This window comes from Rhinolophus sinicus, chromosome 14, assembly GCF_057876585.1.
Source record: "Rhinolophus sinicus isolate RSI-liver-muscle chromosome 14, RSI-T2T, whole genome shotgun sequence".
Lineage (NCBI taxonomy): Eukaryota > Metazoa > Chordata > Mammalia > Chiroptera > Rhinolophidae > Rhinolophus > Rhinolophus sinicus.
In genome coordinates, this window is record NC_142514.1 from 183,688,656 (window position 1) to 183,708,497 (window position 19,842).

General features: G+C 39.7%; 1 protein-coding gene across 1 annotated transcript in view; it reads left to right on the top strand.

The window, feature by feature from the left end:
• The first annotated feature begins 4,496 nt into the window (after window positions 1-4,496).
• TOP6BL (TOP6B like initiator of meiotic double strand breaks) overlaps window positions 4,497-19,842 on the top strand; it is a 61,159-nt gene continuing 45,813 nt past the window's right edge. The window contains exons 1-2 of the mRNA XM_088789721.1: window positions 4,497-4,795; window positions 10,797-10,850. Of these exons, the coding sequence (XP_088645847.1) occupies window positions 4,687-4,795; window positions 10,797-10,850 (163 nt within the window). The 5' untranslated portion in view covers window positions 4,497-4,686. The remainder of the gene's footprint in view (window positions 4,796-10,796; window positions 10,851-19,842) is intronic.

The window sequence follows — 19,842 nt, forward strand, 5'->3', positions numbered from 1 at the left end:
TTGTTTCACAGATGTTATTTTAACTATATTCCTGGGAGAATTTTCCTATTTTAGTTGTGGAAAACTAGAACATAACACCTAAAGTAATTGGTAAAACGGGAAAAAAATTCAGACATCCTGACCCTTTTAGACTTTCAATTCCACAGCCTCTTTTCAACTGGTAAGAACGAAAGTTGGGGAAACAGAAGGTAGAAGTGGCCTGAAAGCTAGAACAGAAAATCAATCAACTTTAGATTTAGAGATCAGTGAAAAATCAGCTCAACTAAGGTTCCATATTATTAGCTTTAAAGACTGTGTACACCAGCGTTCCCGGTAAAGTACTTCAGAGTACTATAATCCGACAAAGACTGAGGCATGACTGGACACGTGGATCCAGTGTCCTCTTTATTGGGGCTCCTAGAAGACGAATCTTTGCCAGTTAGCCTACTGGTCTTTCGAATAAAGTTGATCGTCTGACCTTTGGATCCATGAGTTCACTTGACCAGATTGCACTGCTGTTTTTATTCCCAATGTTTCTATGCCACAAAGAATACTTCCCTTCTAGTGGACATCATCAGCGGGCACGACAAATCCAGCCCTGCCTAGAGAGAAGGTGAAAAGCCAATTACGGAGGGCAGAAAGACGTTATGATATAGATTTTATTGGTTATCTACGAAGAGGAGAAATTGGACATTAACAGGAAAGGAATAAAGTCTCCTGGGCTGGCCCTGGAACTTGCTACTGGTGGATGAGAAATCAGAGACTGTGCAAAGGGTAATTGTAAGTCAGGATAAAACAGGAAGCTATCCAGTATCGTTGTCAGTCATTCTAAGAAGGAGAAGACGAAAACGGAATGGGGGTGAAGAAGAAAACACTCTAGTGATACAAATGTTGGTTGTGTTCTGGGGTGGGGTGGGGGCAATTTTTTCCTTTGCCCACAAGTCTTAGAATGAGGAAGAACAAATGCTGCAGTCCAAAAACTGGCACGAAATTCAGCATCGTGATGGCCTCCACTGTCCCCTTAACCTAACATTCCTCTGCAAGAGCACTGCTGTCTGACCCCTGATAGAAAAGCAGAGGGAGGTGAGTAGTGAAGCTGCCCCAGATTCAGTGCTCCAGGTGGAGAAGGCCTCAAGAAGGTGAAGGGATGAGCTAATCTGAGCTTCACGGCCCCATTTCCAAGGATGTGATTAGTAGAGAGGCACCTGGGACCTGCTCCATTTCAGGAAACCCGGTTATGGGAACTGGTGGGGGGCAGACTTTGCTCTGTACGTGAGAGAAGCAGTTAACCCTTTCCTGTTGTATGACAAAAGCCTCTTTTAATAGTTGCCCAGGGGAAAGAATCTCCTCAAAAGGACTTAGTTTTGCATCAGCCTGATAAGGAGGACCTCAGGGATATTTTCCACCTATGTTCCTGGGGTCAGTCTCTTCAGGGCCTCTGAATGCTTTAGGGGAGCCTGAGAACAAGGTAGGACCTAAGACGTGTCTAGGAATGACATACACAGAGAGGACACATTCAAAAGGGAAAGCCAGCTCCATAGGTCCTAAAATGTCACTATTCACCTGGCAGCATTCCCTAGGATGTGCTGCTTCCACTCAAACCCTTGGGTTTGGGTCAGAATCAACTTCGGGCTCCCCTGGTGGAGTCTCTTCTAGCCAGATGGGGGATTTCTTCTCAGAAGAAACATGATGTCCAAAGTGGACATAAAACACTAATCCACATCCTGAGGTAAGTGGAGGAATGCAAGCAGAATCAATGCCACCAGGTCTATGGCCTGGGGAGAACTGGCCCCCTGAAGACACACTAAAACCCTGAACACCAGGGGTTGAAAACATCCAGAGCAGCATCCAAAGTTCCTTGGTTGACATGGTTGACTAAGGTGACCTTAACCTTGGGCAGATCATTTAACTTCTTTGGGCCTCAAATCTCTTCATCTGTTGAAGATAATTGATAATCTCTATAGTTCCTTTTGGCTCTAACATTCTATTGCTCTGAGGATGAGGTCTGAGTAAAAAGAGTTTTAATGATGTGGAGTCAGTTCAACAGTATGTTAGTTACTAGACCCTAAACAGGTTGGGGGCAAAAATTGATGAGTGAGAGAAAGGTCGGAATGCTGTGGCTCACACAAACCTTAGTTTGTGGGAGATGAGGGCAACTGTATTCATTGGCTCCTTAGCTTGTACACGAAAGGGTTGGCTTCTCATGGTACTATTCACGTCCCATACTCCAGAACTCTGAGACACACAGTTCGGCAGGTCGTATCCAGGTGGGAGATGCACTGGGTAGCTGTAGGGGAATGGAGAGAGGGGTTGCGAGATTTTCATTTCAGATTCTGGCTCTGCCATCTACACACTCAGTGTCATACAACCTCTTTGGAAGCTCATCTTTATCATTTATAAAATGAAAACAACACCTTTCATACAAGGCTGGGAAGAGTATTTAACATAAATAAGAAAACGTGAAGAGCACTTAGCCGAACACATGCCCAGCAAATGTCCAACCTGCATCAAATGATGCTGGGAGTCCTGATGGCAGGCCCGCCTATCCAAAGCTCCCTCCCTGGCTTCTGCCTCCATCCTGGAGGGAGGGCTGGGGGTGGGGCGGTGTCTCTGGCTACCCCTCTGAGGCCTCCCCCACCTCTAGGATGGTATTGGTGTTTCACTACATGTTCATCCCCAAGGCTCGCTCCAAGGACAAGAGCTGGGAGCCAGGATGACCAACTTATCTGAAGAACTCCTACCGCTGTTCCTCCACCCTTCATCCCAATGGCATTCTCAAGGTGGGGCATTCTCAAGGTGGAGCATTTTCTGCTGAGCCAACACTCGCCATGGGAAATATTTTAAAGAGCCATCCTCCTCATCTTGGTTTCTCCCTCATCAAATAGTGAACATAACAATTGTCTCACAAGATACTTGTGAGAGTTAAAAATTTATGTAAAGAGCTGTTGGTGTCCCAACAACAGGCAGTCATTCAATACATGTTAGTTCCCTTCCCCGTCTTCCCCTTGGCAACTCCCTTCCTAAAGGGGAAGAGAAGAGAGTGAAAGGGAGAGAAAGGCTCCAATGATTCCTCAAATGCCAGCCCTCTCTTATTAAGACTGAGATGGTATTATACATTTTCCAGAAATAAAAGCCACTTTTCTCCACTAGGTTTACCTGTGAGCAGCTGAGTGGGGGAGGGTGGTGAACAGCGCTCAGCGCAGACTGGAGAGGGCTATGATTCAGGTCTCGGTAGACGTGTTCTCTGGAGTAGAACCAAGGTTGTACACTGAACAGGCACTCTGCCAGCTCCCCTGCCTTTTCTGTCCAATCCTGGCTTCTTGGAGCTGGGTGGAAGAATTTCCCCGAGGAGAGCAGCCAACACCCTGTCCCACCCTTCTCCTTGGGCAACTCTCTGCCAGGCAGGAATCTCTCACCAGTTTTCTTTTGGCTGCCAGAGGAACCAGCTGCCAGATCATCCGTTTGGGCTCAACCCCCCGCTAGCCACTCCCCTCCCTGAACTTGCCCGGAGCCCTGCAGCTGGAGTCCGGAGAACTACCTCCTTTCCGTTGGGAATGCTCTTAGAAAACCCCCGAGCTTCTCAGGTCAGCGGGAGCCTAGGAGAGCCTACCGTTGGCGTATTTCGTGGAGTCTAACGTGGAGAGGGGCCTTTTCCCTGCGGGCGGGTGTCCCCTTTTAGGTCCTGCCTGCCCCTTCTAGGTGTCCCCTTCTAGGGTAGCTGGGCACCTTGGAATTGGGCTGGGAACATACTTGGGGCATGTTGCCAGATAAAATACAGTTTTGAATGTCAGATGAACAAATTAATTTTTTAGGTATGTCTCAAATATCGCATGGGATATACGTATGCTTAATTTTTTTTTCTTTTAAAACGAATTAAAATTTAACTGTACATCCTGCATTTTTATTTGCTAAATCTGGGAAACAGAGGTTGGCCTGAGGCACTTGGGGCAGCCCCCGCAGGAAATGAGGCTGCTTGGGGTCAAGAACCGGCTTGGGGTCCTACACCAGCCGCTTCTCCTGGCTGAGGGCGGTCGAAGCTGAAGCATTTTGGAAAGGGCTGAGGGCTGCGCCTCGGCGGGACCGTGGGAAAGTGCCTTTCGGGAGAAAGGAGGAGTCGTGGCCTGGCCTCATTCCTGCTCGCCTCTAGCCACGCTTGCCCCGGGCAGGTTCTCCCCCAACCCCCGCGGCCCGCCCACACGTCAGCCCACCGGCCACGGTGGCCCGAGGTAGCTCCACTCCGCTCCTCGCAGGCCCCGCGGCTCGGAGCCTGGGGGCGGGGCGGCGCCGAGTGCGCAGGCGCGGCGGCCCGGTGGGCGGGGCGCACCCGCGCGCGGGCGGGAAGAGAGGCGTCGCGCGGCAGGGCTGGGACGCGGGCGGAGGTCGAAGCCGCGCCTGGCGCTCAGCGGCTGGGCGTCGCTTTCGCTCCTGGCACGCAATGGAGGGGACGGCCGTGGCCGTCTGTGAGGTGATGCCGGGAAGGGAGAGAAAGCAGAAAAGGACACTCTATGGGGAGACATACTTTGTGAGGAGACCGTGAAGTTTGGGCAGAGGGGTCTGGCGTTGCCTGAGGCGGCGAAGGAAGGTTCGGGAGTGATACGATTCGGTGCAGGTCATCCTGCCCCCGACACGGGGTTGTGAGGAGTGGATGAGACCCGGGGCGTGGGAGCGCTTGGGCAGGAAAGCAGGGAGGAATACTCAGCTGGGACAATGGCCGAACTCTGGCCCGCAGGAACAGATAGCGTCGCCCCCACTTCACAGCTGAGAAAACCAAGACTCGGGAAGCGGCAGTGTTTGCCAAACATTAGCGGACACCCAGGTTAGAGCCAGGTTGCCAGCGTAGGTGGCCCCACCCGTGCTGGCAGGGCAGCAGGAAAAAGGGATGGGCAACCCTGGGGGGACGTCGGGAACAATCCGTGCAAATCGGGAATGAGGGAAAATTAATTTAGGCGCTTGGACCCACCAAGGTGTGGGGCGGCTTCCTGGGTCTGGGCCAGAGCAGCTGGGTGACGAAAGGCCTCACCCAGCTGTGACCACACCACGCAGGGAAGGTGGGACGGAACACCTGGCACGGACTCGCCACCGTTGTTCATTACAGCACGTTCACAGCCATCACTTGGTTGCAATGTGAGCTCCTGGCCTTGTAAGGGACAGTAGATAGTTAGATAGAACCATAAGCCACACGAGATTGACCTGACATCACCTTAGAGTTCTCCCAGTCTTCTTGCCTCATTTATCATCCGAGACAGTTAGAAGATTAGATTTTACAGATGACAGAACCTAGGATAGAACCCAGAATTTCTGGCTCACAGGCCAGTGTTCTTTTCCCAACTGCTTTCTCATTATGGATAAAGAAATGGCCAGAAAATATTAACAGAGGGAGCACAGTAAGTCAGAGGATGTGTGAAGGAAAGTGTTAGACTGTAAAACGCCTAGAAACCGTCTTTATAAACTGGTGCAAATTAGGATCTTAGTTCCCAAGTTCTCTTACTGAGATCTCCCTGCCTTTAAAATAAAGGGGGGTAATAATTTCCCCGTAGTACCTTAGTGTGGAAGTGAGAGTCTACTTTCATAAGTAATAATGGGAATTAAATGCAAAATATTTCATTTTAAATTTGTCTCATCAAGAGTGAATGTTTTATCCAGACATCTTGGGGATTGTCCAACTTAAAATATTGTGTGCAGTCTTGACTGCAGCTGAACTTATTAGAAATAATAGCTAATATTTATTAAGAATTTACTACATGCCAGGCACTGTGTTAAGCATTTAGCATATATTTTGTTTACATTTAGCAGCAGTCATATGTGGTATATCTGTTCTCATTTTTATAAATGAGGAAGCTGAGGTACAGAAAAGTAACTTGCCCAAGGTCATGTGGTAAAATTTGGCATCAAGGATTCAAACACAGGCATCTGCCTCCAGACCTGGTGCTCTTAACTAGTATTCTGACCCTCAGAAATGTTGATTTAATGAAAGGTAAAGATGATTCATAGTTAATGTTGGCTTTTATTTGGAAGAAAGAAAAGAAACAGGAAAAACAAACTCCCACTTAATTTTTCAAAGTATTATTTCCAGATGAACTTAACCCTTTGAATAAAGCAATTTAATGTCTCCATTTCCTGACTTGTTAAGCACTGTGTTGAATTTCACTGCCTCCTTTCTTATGTCATTACCCTAGCTATTTCTCCAGTTTAGATACAATGCTTTGTTCTGAACAAATGTAAATCTGAGATTTTGCAAGCAAAAATATTTTTGGAAATTAGAATTGTTAACTGTATCATAATTGATTACCATGATTTCTAAAGAAGATTGTATTTTCTTTAAATTGTGCCCTTTTCAGATTTTGAAATATTTAATAATTCACTGGAAGTGTGAAACAGCAGGAGTATCAAAGGGAGCATTGCTAGAAGGACAGCTAGTGATTTCCATAGAAGCATTAAATTCTAAGCACCAGGCAAATACTCTTCATTGTGTAACAACTAGTAAGTGGAGGAAGAAAACTGATTTTCTGTCTTTGTTTGATCATGATTTATGTTACAATTTATTTAAAAATTTCAATTAGTCATAATCTTTTATCATATTATCACTTCAGGGTTGTTCCATAGTTTAAAAATTTAAATGATTATGTAATAAGTATCTGGTGATTTACAAGTGTCATACAAAGGTAAGTAGAATGACTTACGATAGGATTATTTATTTTACTGGTGTAAGGTAAAATTGCTCAGAAACAATCTTACCCTTGCTCTTGGTTTTAACCTGTTTCACAGCAAAATTATGTTGAATGTTATCTCCTTTTTCGTTCATGTCCAGCCTTTGGTAGTTGGAAAAGAGACAAAAAATAAAGGGAAAGAAATGATAAATAGTACATACTTTGAAATTAGTTTGAAAATATGTATCTCTTCCATTTGACTCTTACTTTGTTGTCTATTTTGCCTATACTTTTGAGGGAAAGCTGATGCATTGAGTGGCCCTAAACTAATTTTCTTGAACTTGTGAAGTGATAACTTTTTTGTTTGTCTGGGTTTTTGATGTGTGTGTGTGTGTGTGTGTGTGTGTGTGTGTGTGTGTGTGTGTAGGTTTATTGAAGGATGCTTTGGAATGAAGTCCCATCAGCCTTAGAGTAGTCACAGTGAGTCCCAGTTGAGACTTTAGGCTCCGCAAGACATTTTCTCACCTGAACTGGAATGACCTGTCTTCCCTTTGTGTACCTAGCAGTAAACATCCTCAAGAGAGGTATGATAAGTTGGTCTGCTTCTACTCTGCATGAACTCCACTCTGACTGGGCAGAGTTCCCACCATTCATTAGAGAGATGGTTAGCTACATGGCTAGGGTCATGTTGGTCTGTATATGGTTGTATTAGCTTGTGCGTTGACTCTGACACAATAAACTGTTGCTAAGGTAGCCCAATTGATTTCACTTAAAGCAAAGGACTTGAGCCACAGTAACTTTTGGAAAGAAACCCAATTCTAAAGGCATTTTGAGCCTAATGGATTTCTTCAGCCCATCTAGTATAGGGGGCATTTCTTTCTCTTTCCTGTCTCATATTTATGTAATTATTTTCCTTTTTCTTTTTTGGTAGGGGAAAGGTGGTACATGCTTGTCATAAGACATTCCAACATTACGGAATCATGGAAAGTGAGACTTTCTGGTAGTTTTACCCCCTGTGGTAATTATTAATTAACTTTCAATATGTAGTCTAGATTTTCTGTGCACATGGTCATAGTCTCACTAGGTGGATAGAAAGCCAGATTGCCAGCATTCTGGGATTGAGAGGTAAAAGGGGTGTCGGGTATCTCAGCGTTCAGTATTTATGTTTACTCAATCCATTTGTTTTTAGTACAACTTTGGTTCTCAGCCCAGAGACCTATGTTCTATCTTTTCAAAGAATAACCTCACCCCTGCCCCCACCAAGGTTAAGGAGGGCCAGTCCCTAGAATGCTGAGTGGAGGAGGGAATCTAAAGATCTGACTACTTCCATTCATTTTTTCAACCGACTCTCCTTATTTTAGCTCTCACCCTACCCCTGCTTCCAGAAGTTTCTGATAATGCTATTCCTGAGTCTGGGGATTTTGTTGTATAATTCGGGTTGTTTCTTGGCCTTCCCCTTTTGTGGCTTATAATTCAATTTCTCAGGTCTAAATCTTTTCCCACTTGTACTTCTGCTTTTCAGTTTCTAGAATTTTATTCCAATCATCTTTGTGTCTTATTCTCTATCTTTGTGGGTTTGTTCGTTTCTAAAAATATCCCCTTTCTATTGTTTTATTCAGATTTCAGGAGGGAGTAAGAAGAGATGTGTATGTTCAATATGCCATCTTTACCTGAAAGTGTGAAGTGTTGTCTTTGGTCCGAAATTTTTGATGAAGCACTATATATTAGTTACCTAGGGCTGCTATAACAAAGTAGCACAAACTGGGTGTCTTAAAACAAATAAATTTATTCTGTCACAGTTATAGAGGCCAGACATCCAAAATCAAGATCTCAATAGGTTTGGTTCCTTCTGGAGGCTCTAAGGGAGAAATCTATTCCATGCTGCTCTCCTAGCTTCTGGTAGTTGGCAGCAAGCCCTTGGTGTTTCTTGGCTTGTAGTCTTATCACTCCAGTCTCTGCTTCTGTCTTCATGTGCTGTTCTCCCCTGTGTTTATTTGCATCTTGTCTTCACAAGGCCCCTAAAGGACACCAATGGGATTTAGGGTTACCCTCCAGTACGACCTCAACTTGATAAAATCCGTGAACACGCTATTTCCAAATAAGGTCATATTCACAAGTTCTCAGGCTTAGCTCTTCAAAATCTTTTTTCTTAAATTTTTATTGGGGAATATTAGGGGACTGAGTTTCTTCAGGGCCCATCAGCTCCAAGTCGTTGTCCTTCAAATGTGGAGGGCGCAGCTCAGCTCCAAGTTCACTTGCTGTTTTTAATCCTTAGTTGCAGGGGGCGCAGCCCACCATCCCATACGGGAATTGAACTGGCAACCTTGTTGAGAGCTTGCGTTCTAACCAACTGAGCCATCCGGCTGCCCCTTCAAAATCTCTTAGAGGCACAAAATTCAACTGACAACAAACCAGCGAATTGTATTACTGGAATGATCCATCCATGAGAAGCTGAGAGATGACTGTGTTTTTTTCCATCAGTAATTGTTGAAGGCTTTAACAAGTATTATTTGTTGCAGTGTTTCCCAAAATGTGTGCTACAGGATGTTTATATGAGTTAAGAGAAAAGAGTTATGTAGTCATCTAAATTTGGGGAATGCTGGTTAAAATCGATGTGCTTCATTACTTTAGATCTCAGAACCTTTAATATGCTAGTGTGGACTGTGACTCTTTCGAAATGTATAGCGTTTTCCCAAACTATTTGACTTCATAGCCCCATAGAGGAAGTTTTTCGGAATGTTGTTGCTATAAAAATATGTTCTACAAATTAGTCTCTACTGTCCTCTTTGCATCTGAAAGGTAGCACTTTATTACTTTAGTACAGAAACATTAGAAGTATGGCTGAAAATTGGGGGCTGGATGGGGTGTGGAGCAGGTGGGATGATTACTCTCCTCGAGCACGTTCACCAAAAGTGACCCATTTTCGACAATTGTTGACATGATACTTGTTAAAACTAAGTAAGCGTTAGCAGAAACAGTGTGACATAAGTAATTGAGAAAGATCATGGACTCACTGCAAGACATGTGGATTTTGTTATTTTTATTTATTTTTTTGTTAATGTTCTAGCTCCTCACTAATCACTAGTGTAGGCCTGCCACCACCTGCCATCCCTGTCCCAAAGACCCATTCTCCTGTAAGTTAGAACCAGTGTGTGCCTGTGAGGAACACTGAAAAAAAAAAAAAAAAGATTGTCACTTATTAAATGTTCTATGCTACTTGGGTGCAGGCCTTTTGAAGTGTGTATCATTTGTGCAGAATCATTCAAAATCTGGATATCTAGGGCATTGCTATCCAATAGAACTTTTTGTGTTGATGGAAATGTTCTATTTCTGTGCTATTCAGTACAGCAGCCATTAGCCACACTTGGTTATTGAGCACTTGAAAAGTGGCTAGTATGACCAAGGAACTGAATGTTTCATTTAATTGAGCTAAATTTAAATAGCCACATGTGGCTACTCTATTGGAAAGCACACATTTGAAGAGTGGTGTTGCCTCTCACCCTAGTTCAGTAATTCTTAACCCTTTTACCTTGCCTGCAGAATAAATATTTCTTGAAGGATAGACACATTTCCATTGGTTCCTATGGCAGTGATTCTTAGCTTCTTAACTATTGGGTCTTATCCCTGAGGGGGAGGGCATGTTGAATTTGGAAAAAAAGCCTCCAGATGGTTCTGATCTTTTTTCCCTTCTTAGTTAGCTACTGCCTCCCTCACATTCTTCTCTTGAAGAATGATTGCTCTAAATGTTCTAATGTTCAAATTTAGAATTCTAGGTACAGACAATTCTTACGTGATAGTCTAGTATTTTCCACCAAAGAGTAAACTGGCTAAAAGAAAGGCCAATTTTTTTATACTGGAATATGGGTTATTGGCATGATATACTCTGGTTACTAGCTACATTTTGAAGTTTTCCTATAATTTTCTGGTATTGAATATAGGTGAAAAGACTTGGCTATTTGGTTTCATCTCCAAGAAGTTATTCTGCTGTCAGAGTTGTGGCCTCATAACACTTCTTTGGTGCCTCTAATTTTACTGAACTCATTAGTAGTAGTTCACCATTTTTATATTCTGCATCTTTAAGCAGTGTTTTCAGGCTCCCATTTGATTCTTTAGGTGAAATCCATTTAATTGTTTTATTTGTGATATTTCCTTGTATTTTGTTTCTTACAGTTGCTTCTGCAGGAAGCATCTATGGTGGTTTGATCAGCAAGAAGTTCCTAAAAGGTAAAGAATTACCCAACTTCTATGAGACTAAATCTCTTCCTGTTAATGTATTTGGTATTTTTCTGAAACAGACTTGTAGTGAAAGGTAGGGTTGCCAGATTTAGGGGGGGGGAAAAAATACGGAACGCTCACTTAAATTTGAATTTCAGATAAACAATGAATAATTTTTTAGTATAAATATGTTCCATGCAATATTTATCCTGTGTTTTATCTAGCAATCCAATTGAAAGATGATCTATAAAATTGTGTAGACACAGGAATGGACAAGATACTGAGGTCACTGTTGCTTCTCTGAATACTCTCTATACAAGCTCAGGCAACATTTACCCAGATGTAAAATAAAATTTTTAGTAAAATATTTACCAAAAAATGTCTACCTCAAAGAAATGTGTGGAGAACACTTTTACCGTAAATTTTGGCTAGGTTTAATACTGTTTCCAACATGCCAAAGTTTGTATGGTTGAGGAGCTTTCAGTGACTTTGGTTTTAGAAGTTTTTCTTCCCTTTTCTTGAGAATGATCTAAAGCTGAAGGACATGCATTTATTTTTAAGGAGACTAAAATGATCTGAGAACTGTTGTGCTTTCATTTTTATCTTCTATGGTTGTATGTTTGTAAATATTATCTGATGGGCCTATCTTTTCCTAACGAGTGGTTAATTTACAAATTTTACAAAATAATTTTTAAAAGAAACTTTTCCCAACTAAATCTGGAACATACACAGACTGTGGTGGTTTATTTTCCAACTTACATTTGTCATTGTTTTAAGATAATATGCTATATGTATTAAATATGGAAACAGCCAGAAAATTACATTAGAAAGGTATAATATAAAATACCGGGGGTGCCAAAAAAATGTATACAAGTGGACACTTTGGTCAACATTGCTCAAGCAGTAGTTCACCTTCACCATAATCAGAATTGTCTGGGTGCTGATGGCAACCACTTTGAGAACCTCTTTTTTCCCCTCCTTTTTTTCTGCCTCCCCCCACTCCGGTTCAAGCCGTTGTTTCTCAGTCTAGTTGTGTAGGACACAGCTCCCTGGCCCCTGCTGGTATTATGAGCTTTGTACTCCCCCCGGCTGAGGCAGGCAGTCGCTGGTCATGGGTCGGCCACTCACAGCAGCTCACGGCAGCTCTCGCTGGCTGCCGGCCACTCACGCTGGCCACTCATGGAGCACACAGCAGCCCATGCTGACCTCTGGCTGCTCACCGCAGCCCAGCTCCAGGGAGAGCTGTTGTTCACAATCTTAGCTGTAGAGGGCGCAGCTCAGTGGCCCATGTGGGAATCGAACCAATGAGCTCAGTGTTAGCAGCATGGTGCTCCAACCACCTTAGCCACCAGACAGGCCCTGGGACAGACTTTAAGATGAAGTTTAGAATAAATTCAGTCATTGGCTTAGTCATAGTGTATTATGGCACTTTATTATATTCTTTTCAGACTTTCCCCCATATATTTTTATTTTTATTTGTTTATTTTTTATTATTTTATTTTATTTTACTTTATTTTGTATGGTACGAATGGCCTTTATTGATTGCAACCTGAAGTGGAACAGGAAGGGATACGACAGCTCTGCCACCTGGGGCGGCTTCACAGACTTCGTTGCAGCTGTCAAAAGCTCCCCCATGTATTTTTAAATACAACTGTAATCACAATAGATACACAATTTTGTCCTACTTCTTTTTTTGACTTGACACGTAAGCATTTTTCATGTTATGACATGGTTTTCTATTCAGTACTATTATTTTTTTATAACTTGGAATTAATGTATTGTTTAAACCAAAAGTTCAGTAATATATATGTTTTTTAATTAAGCAGGGTGACAATGGTTAGTAAAATTACATAAATTTCAAGTGTACAGTTCTGTAATACATTGCCCATATATCATATTGTGTGTTCACAACCCATAGGCAGTTCTCCTTCCATCACCATATATTTGACCCTGTTTACCCTCATCTACCACCTCCCATCCCTCTTACCCTCTGGTGACCACTAAACTATTGTCTGTGTCTATAATAATCATTATTTTTAATGGATAAATTGTCCATAAGGAAAGATATCATTAATTAATTAACAATTTTAATATTTCTAGGCATTTAGATTTGCTCTTTCTTTTTTCCCCCATTATTAAAAGTAGCAGTATATTGTAGTGGTTAGGAACTCATCCTGTGTGTCCATTTTTTTTTTTTTTTTTACATAACTTTTGTTTTACTTTTTGTATAACCCCCAAATTCAAATGTTGAAATCCTAATGACTATTGTGATGGTATTAGGAGATGCAACCTTTGGGAGGTGCTTAGGTCATGAGGGTGGAGCCCTCATGAATACGATTAATGCCCTTATAAAAGAGACCCCACAGAGCTCCCTAGGTCATTCTGCCACGTAAGGATACAGTAAGAAGTCTGCAACCCAAAAGAGGGCCCATGATCTGACCATGCTGGTACCCTGGTCTTGGACTTCTAGCCTCCAGAACTGTGAGACATAAATTTTTGTTGTTTATAAACTACCCAGTCTGTGGTACTTTGTTATAGCAGCCCAAACAGACTAAGATACTGTGCAGGTTGTATTATAGGCTTGACACCATCATGTACAAATTACTGAGATTCAGTTTCATTGTTATAATGCCATTTTGTTTCAAGATGTACAGTTGGCTATGGAATGATAAATCTAATGTAGTGATTTCCTAAATCTCATTTTCTTGTAATACACTACTCATACAAGAGTATCACTGTAGAGGGTCTTGAAGAATTAGAATAATACCTAAAATGTTCTTTAAACAATAGCTATTTATATGATGATATTTTTCCAAAGAGAATAAAATAATAAAAACTGAATGTGTATATTGGGTTACAGTCTTAGAATTTATTTCACTCTAAATAAATATATATAGTGATTAAAAACACAGGCTTTAGAATCAGTCAGCCCTGTGTTTGAGCCCCAACTTTTACATGCTATGTAACATTTGAACATTATTTTTTTTCAGTTGTAAAAATGGGAATAATAACAGAATTCCTACCTCATCGAGTTATGTGAACTTATGCAAATTTATTGCAAACTGTTAGTATAGTGCCCAACACATAGAAAATGTTTAATAACTATTAACCTGTTATTAATAATAATAAAATTTAGTATTACTCAGAATAATTGGGCTGGGTTCTAAATAAAGTTTCTCTTTGTTTTACTCCAGACTTTCTGAAAGCATTTCTTTCTTTCTTTTTTTTTTTTTAAAGATTTTTTATTGGGGAAGGGGAACAGGACTTTATTGGGGAACATTGTGTGCTTCCAGGACTTTTTTCCAAGTCAAGTTGTTGTCCTTTCAATCTTAGTTGTGGAGGGTTCTGTTCAGCTTCAAGTTGTTGTCCTTCCAGTTTTAGTTGTGGAGGGCACAGCTCAGCTCCAGGTCCAGTTGCCGTTGCTAGTTGCAGGGGGCGCAGCCCACCATCCCTTGCGGGAGTCGAACCGGCAACCTTGTGGTTGAGAGGACATGCTCCAACCAACTGAGCAATCCGGGAGCTCAGCAGCAGCTCAGCTTAAGGTGCCGTGTTCAATCTTAGTTGCAGGGGGCAGAGCCCACCATCCCTTGCGAGACTCGAGGAACTGAACTGGCAACCTTGTGGTTGAGAGCCCACTGGCCCATGTGGGAATCGAACCAGCAGCCTTTGGAGTTAGGAGCACGACGCTCTAACCGCCTGAGCCACCGGGCCGGCCCCTGAAAGCATTTCTTGAATATAAATTACTTGTTTGGGGGAAGCTAATAGAAACTAGATGGTTATCAGTTCTCTTTAGTTATTGAAAAAAATCATAACAGGAAAAAAAGGACATTTTCATTTCTACCATACTTTTTATTTCCATTCTGAAAATAATGATTTCTTTGCATATTAACTGCCAGATATAAACAGTGTATACTACATAGCCTAATAGTTGGCAGGAATTTTACTTTTTTAGGTATTCTAGACTTGTCTGTATTTGATACATCAAATTCAAGATTTACTTGAATATTTAATTTGTGAGCATTGAAAAATTATTTTTGTTTATGAAGTATTTTATGTGCATGATATTAACAAAAGAATAAAGAAACAAATATCACCAATAATTCTAGAGATAATTGTTATTAACATTTTAATCTCAAAGTCTTTCTTTCCTGTACATATTTTATAAAAGTACCATTTTGCATAGTGTATCTTATATTTTTCACTTAGAGTAAGCATTTTCTTATCTCATAAGAAGTCTTTGAAAATATCATTTAAAACTCATAGGGGAGGTCCTAGGCAACGTAATAGGGCAAGAAAAAGAAATAAAAGGCAAAGAGGTTGGAAAGGCAGAAGTAAAACTTATTTGTAAATGAAATGACTGTTTATGTACAAAATCCTAGGGAATCTGCAAAATAACTCTTAGAAGAAATATGTGAATTTAGCAAGGTTACAGGATTTAAAGACAATATAGTAAAACTACTATTTTTATATACTAGCAGCAAAGAGAAAAATTTAAAAAACAGTTTCATTTATAAGAGGATCAAAAAACATGAAACACTCATGGATAAATTTAATGTAAAAAGTAGATTGCTATGCTGAAAACTACAAAACATTGCTGAGAGAAATTAAACAATAAATGGAGAAATAAACCATGACATAGGTTGGAAGATTCAATATTGCTAAGATGCCCATTCTTCCCAAATTGATCTATAGATTCTTCATAATTATATACATCAGCAGACTTTTTATAGAAATTGACAAACTGCTTAAAATTTTTATATGGACTAATAAGTGATTTTATAGCAAATTTGCAGGATACAAGGTTAATATACAAAAGTCAGTTGGCTTCCTATATACCAGCAATGAACAAGTGGAATTTTAAATCAAAAACACATTACCATTTACATTATGAAATACTTAGGTATAAAGCATAAAATAATATGTACAAGATCTATATGAGGAAAACCATAAAGCTCTGATGAAAGATATCAAAGAATAATTAAATAAATGGAGAGCTGTTCCATGCCATGGAGCAGTGTCCTGATTACTACAGATGCATAGTAAGTCTTGAAGTCAGATAGTGTTAGTCCTTAGACTTTTTTCCTCTTCAATATTGAATTGGCTATTTTGGGTCTTTTGCCTCTCCCTATAAACTTTAGAATCAGTTTGTCAATATTCACAAAATAAATTTCTGAGATTTTGATTGGGATTGCTTTGGATTTATAGATCAAGTTGAGAAGAACAGACATCTTGATAATATAGTAAAAGATTGTCACTCACTGGATAAAATAAGAACGCATAAGTTTATACTGATATAAGTAAGGGACAGAGGAAAGCTCTTCTTTATGGTAATATGCCAACTAATAATGCAGAAGGGATAAGGGACTTAGAAGATTATCAATGGATACCAAAACTAAGGAGTGCAACTTTGATGAGGAACAGGATATATACTTAATTTGTGGAGAGGTACTTTGAAGTTATTTATCAATTACAAGGTAAAAATTTTCCTATCCTTGACATGGAACATCTCTCCATTTATTTAGTTATTCTTATAGATCTTGTACATATTATCATCCTATATTTGGTCAGTGGAAGTTTTTTCAAGCTGGCTCCTGTGTCTTCTGATCTATTCCCAACATAGTTAAGAACTTCTTGATTTTTAGGATGTTCTAGGCTCATCTTGTATTTTCCCTCTCCAACCCCAGTCTGTTCTCTGTATCTATAAACTTGTTTAGTTTTTTTAAAGACTCCACATATAAGTGAGATCATATGATATTTGTTTTTCTCTGTCTGACTTACTTTATTTATCATATTGCCTTCAAGGTCCATCCAGTTGTCTCAAATGCAAGGTTGTATTCTTTTTTTTTAGGGCTGAATAATATTCTTCTGTGTGTGTGTGTGTGTGTGTGTGTGTGTGTGTGTGTGTATCACGTTTTTTTTATCCCTTCATCCATCAGTGGACACTTAGGTTGTTCGTACCTTTTAATCCTCTTCACCTATTTCACTCATTCCCCACCCCCGACCCTCTGGCAACCATCATTTTGTACTCTATACCTATGAGTCTGTTTTATAATACTTTGTTTGCCATTTTTTAAAAATACCACATCTAAGTGAAATGTGGTATTTGTCTTTCTCTGTCTGACTAATTTCACTTAGCATGGTACCCTCTAGGTCCATTCATATTGTCAGAAATGGCAAGATTTCATTCGTTTTTATGGCTGAGTAATATTCCATTGTATATACCGTGTTTCCCCGAAAATAAGACCTAGTGGACAATCAGCTCAAATGCGTCTTTTGGAGCAAAAATTAATGTAAGACCCGGTCTTATTTTACTATAAGACTTGGTATAGTATAATATAGTATAATATAATATATAATATAATATGACATAATGCCCGGTCTTATTTTACTATAAGAGCCAGTCTAATAATAGAATAGAATAGAATAGAATAGAATAGAATAGAATAGAATAGAATAGAATAGAACCCGGCCTGATTTTACTATAATGTAAGACCTGGTCTTATGTAATATTATATTATATGTAAGACCCAGTCTTATATAATATTATATTGTATTCTTGCTCCAAATGACGCATTAGAGCTGATTGTCTGGCTAGGTCTTATTTTCGGGGAAGCACGGTATGTACCACCTTTTCTTTATCTAGTCGTCTATCAATGGACACCTAGGTTGCTTCCATATCTTGGCTGTTGTAAATAATAGTACATTGAACATGGGAGTACACGTATCTTTTCGAATTAGTGTTTCTGTTTTCTTTGGTTAAATACTCAGAAATGGAATTGCTGGATCATGTGGTAGTTCTATTTTTTATTTTCTGAGGAACCTCCATACTCTTTTCCATATGGTGGCACCAATTTACATCCCCAGCAACAGTGTATAAGGATTCTCTTTTCTCCACATCCTCACCAATACTTGTTATTTCTTGCCTTTTTTGTAGTAAACATTCTAACAGGTGTGAGGTGATATCTCTTTGTGGTTTTGATTTGTATTTTCCTGAAGCTGAATGACGTTGAGCATCTTTTCTTGTACCTGTTGGTCACCTGTATGTCTTCTTTGGAAAAATGACTTCATATCCTCTGCCCATTTTTAAAGCAGAATGTTTGCTTTTTTGAGTTGTATGAGTTCTTTATATATTTTGGATGTTAGCTCTTTATTAGATATATGATTTGCAAAATTTTTATTTCATTCAGTAGGTTGCCTTTTCATTTTGTTGATGGTTTCCTTGGCTGCGCAGAAACTTTTTAGTTTGATGTAGTCTCACTTGTTTATTTTTACTTTTGTTGCCTTTGCTTTTAGTATCAAATCCAAAAAATCATTGCCAAGACAAATATCAATGAGCTTACTACCTATGTTTTCTTCCAGGAGTTTATAGTTTTAGGTCTTTGATCCATTTTGATTTAATTTTTTGGTATGGTATAAGATATTGGTTCAGTTTCATTCTTTTGCATTTTAAATTTTAAAATAGTTTTACACTTACAGAAGAATTGCAAAAACAGTGCAGAGAGTGCCTGTATACCCTTTATATTTTAAATAACTATAGTACAATTACCAAAACAAAGAAATTAACATTAATGGAATACTATAAACTACAGACTTCATTAAGATTTTACCAATTTTCCCACTAATGTTCTTTTTCTGTTCCTGGATCCATTCCAGGATCTCACTTTGCATTTAATTGTCATGTCTTAGGAATCTCTTCTAATATGTGGTGGTTCCTGTCTTCCTTTTTCTTTCATGATCTTGACAATTTTGAAGAGGACTTGTCTTCATTATTTTGTAGAATGTCTTTCAGTTTGAGTGTGTTTGATTTTTTTGTTTTATTAGATTGAGGTTATATGTTGTTGGGAAGAATACCAGCGAGATAATGTGTCCTTTTCAGTGCAAATATCAGGGGATTGATGAGGTTGGTATGTCTTATTATTGGTGGTATTAACCTTGATCACTTGGTTAAGGTATTATCTGCTAGATTTTTCCAAGAAGAGTTACTCTTTATAATTTTTGAATATTTGGGGGAAATACTATGGGACTGTGCAAATATCCTGTTTCTCCTTAAATTTCCATCCACTAATTTAGCACTCATTGGTGGATCGTACCTGCAGCAATTATTACTTTAGTGTTATTGTGATTTAATACGTTCTCATTCCTTTTACATTTATTTATTGGATTTATTTGTAAGGAAAAGCTGTCCTTTTTCACTTTTTATTTATTAATTCAATATTTTATTTATATCAGGATGAATTTGGAGATATTTATTTTATTTGGGGGGGTTATAATTTAGTGCTATTCTTTTGCTCTATTTTGGGTATTTTCAAACATAATTCCTGCCTTACAATATTATTATTTTTGCTTTAAACTCTTAGTTGTATGTTAAGACAAACTCGTCTTTTCTGTTTATCTACTTATTTATTATTTCTGATGCTTTTCATTTCTTCCTGTATACCTAGGTTTCCACCTTCAGCCTAACGAACATCCTTTAGCATTTCTTGTAGTGCAGGTCTTCTAGCAAAAAATTATTTCATCTTTTGTTTATCTAAAAATGACTTTATCTTTTTTTTAAATTAAAGTTTATTGGGGTGACAATTGTTAGTAAAGTTACATAAGTTTCAAGTAAAAACGACTTTATCTTACCCTCATTTTTAAAGGACATTTCACTGGGTTTCAAATTTTAGCTTGACATTTTTTGTCTTTTCAGCACTTTGAAGATATTACTTCATTGTCTCCTGACTCCATTGTTTCTCAAAAGAAGTCAGTTGTAATTCATATTATAGTTCCTCTATGTGATATCTGCTTTTCTCCTGGCTTCTTTCAAGATTCTCTCTTTATCATTTTTTTTAAATGGTAATTTGGATTTATTTATTTATTCGCCCCCCTTCTTTCGCCCCGCCCCCTCTAGTTCAAGCCGTTGTTTCTCAGTCTAGTTGTGTAGGACGCAGCTCCCTGGCCCATGCTGGGATTATGAGCCTTGCCCTCCTCCCGGGTGAGGCCGTCGGTCACCGGTCGTGGG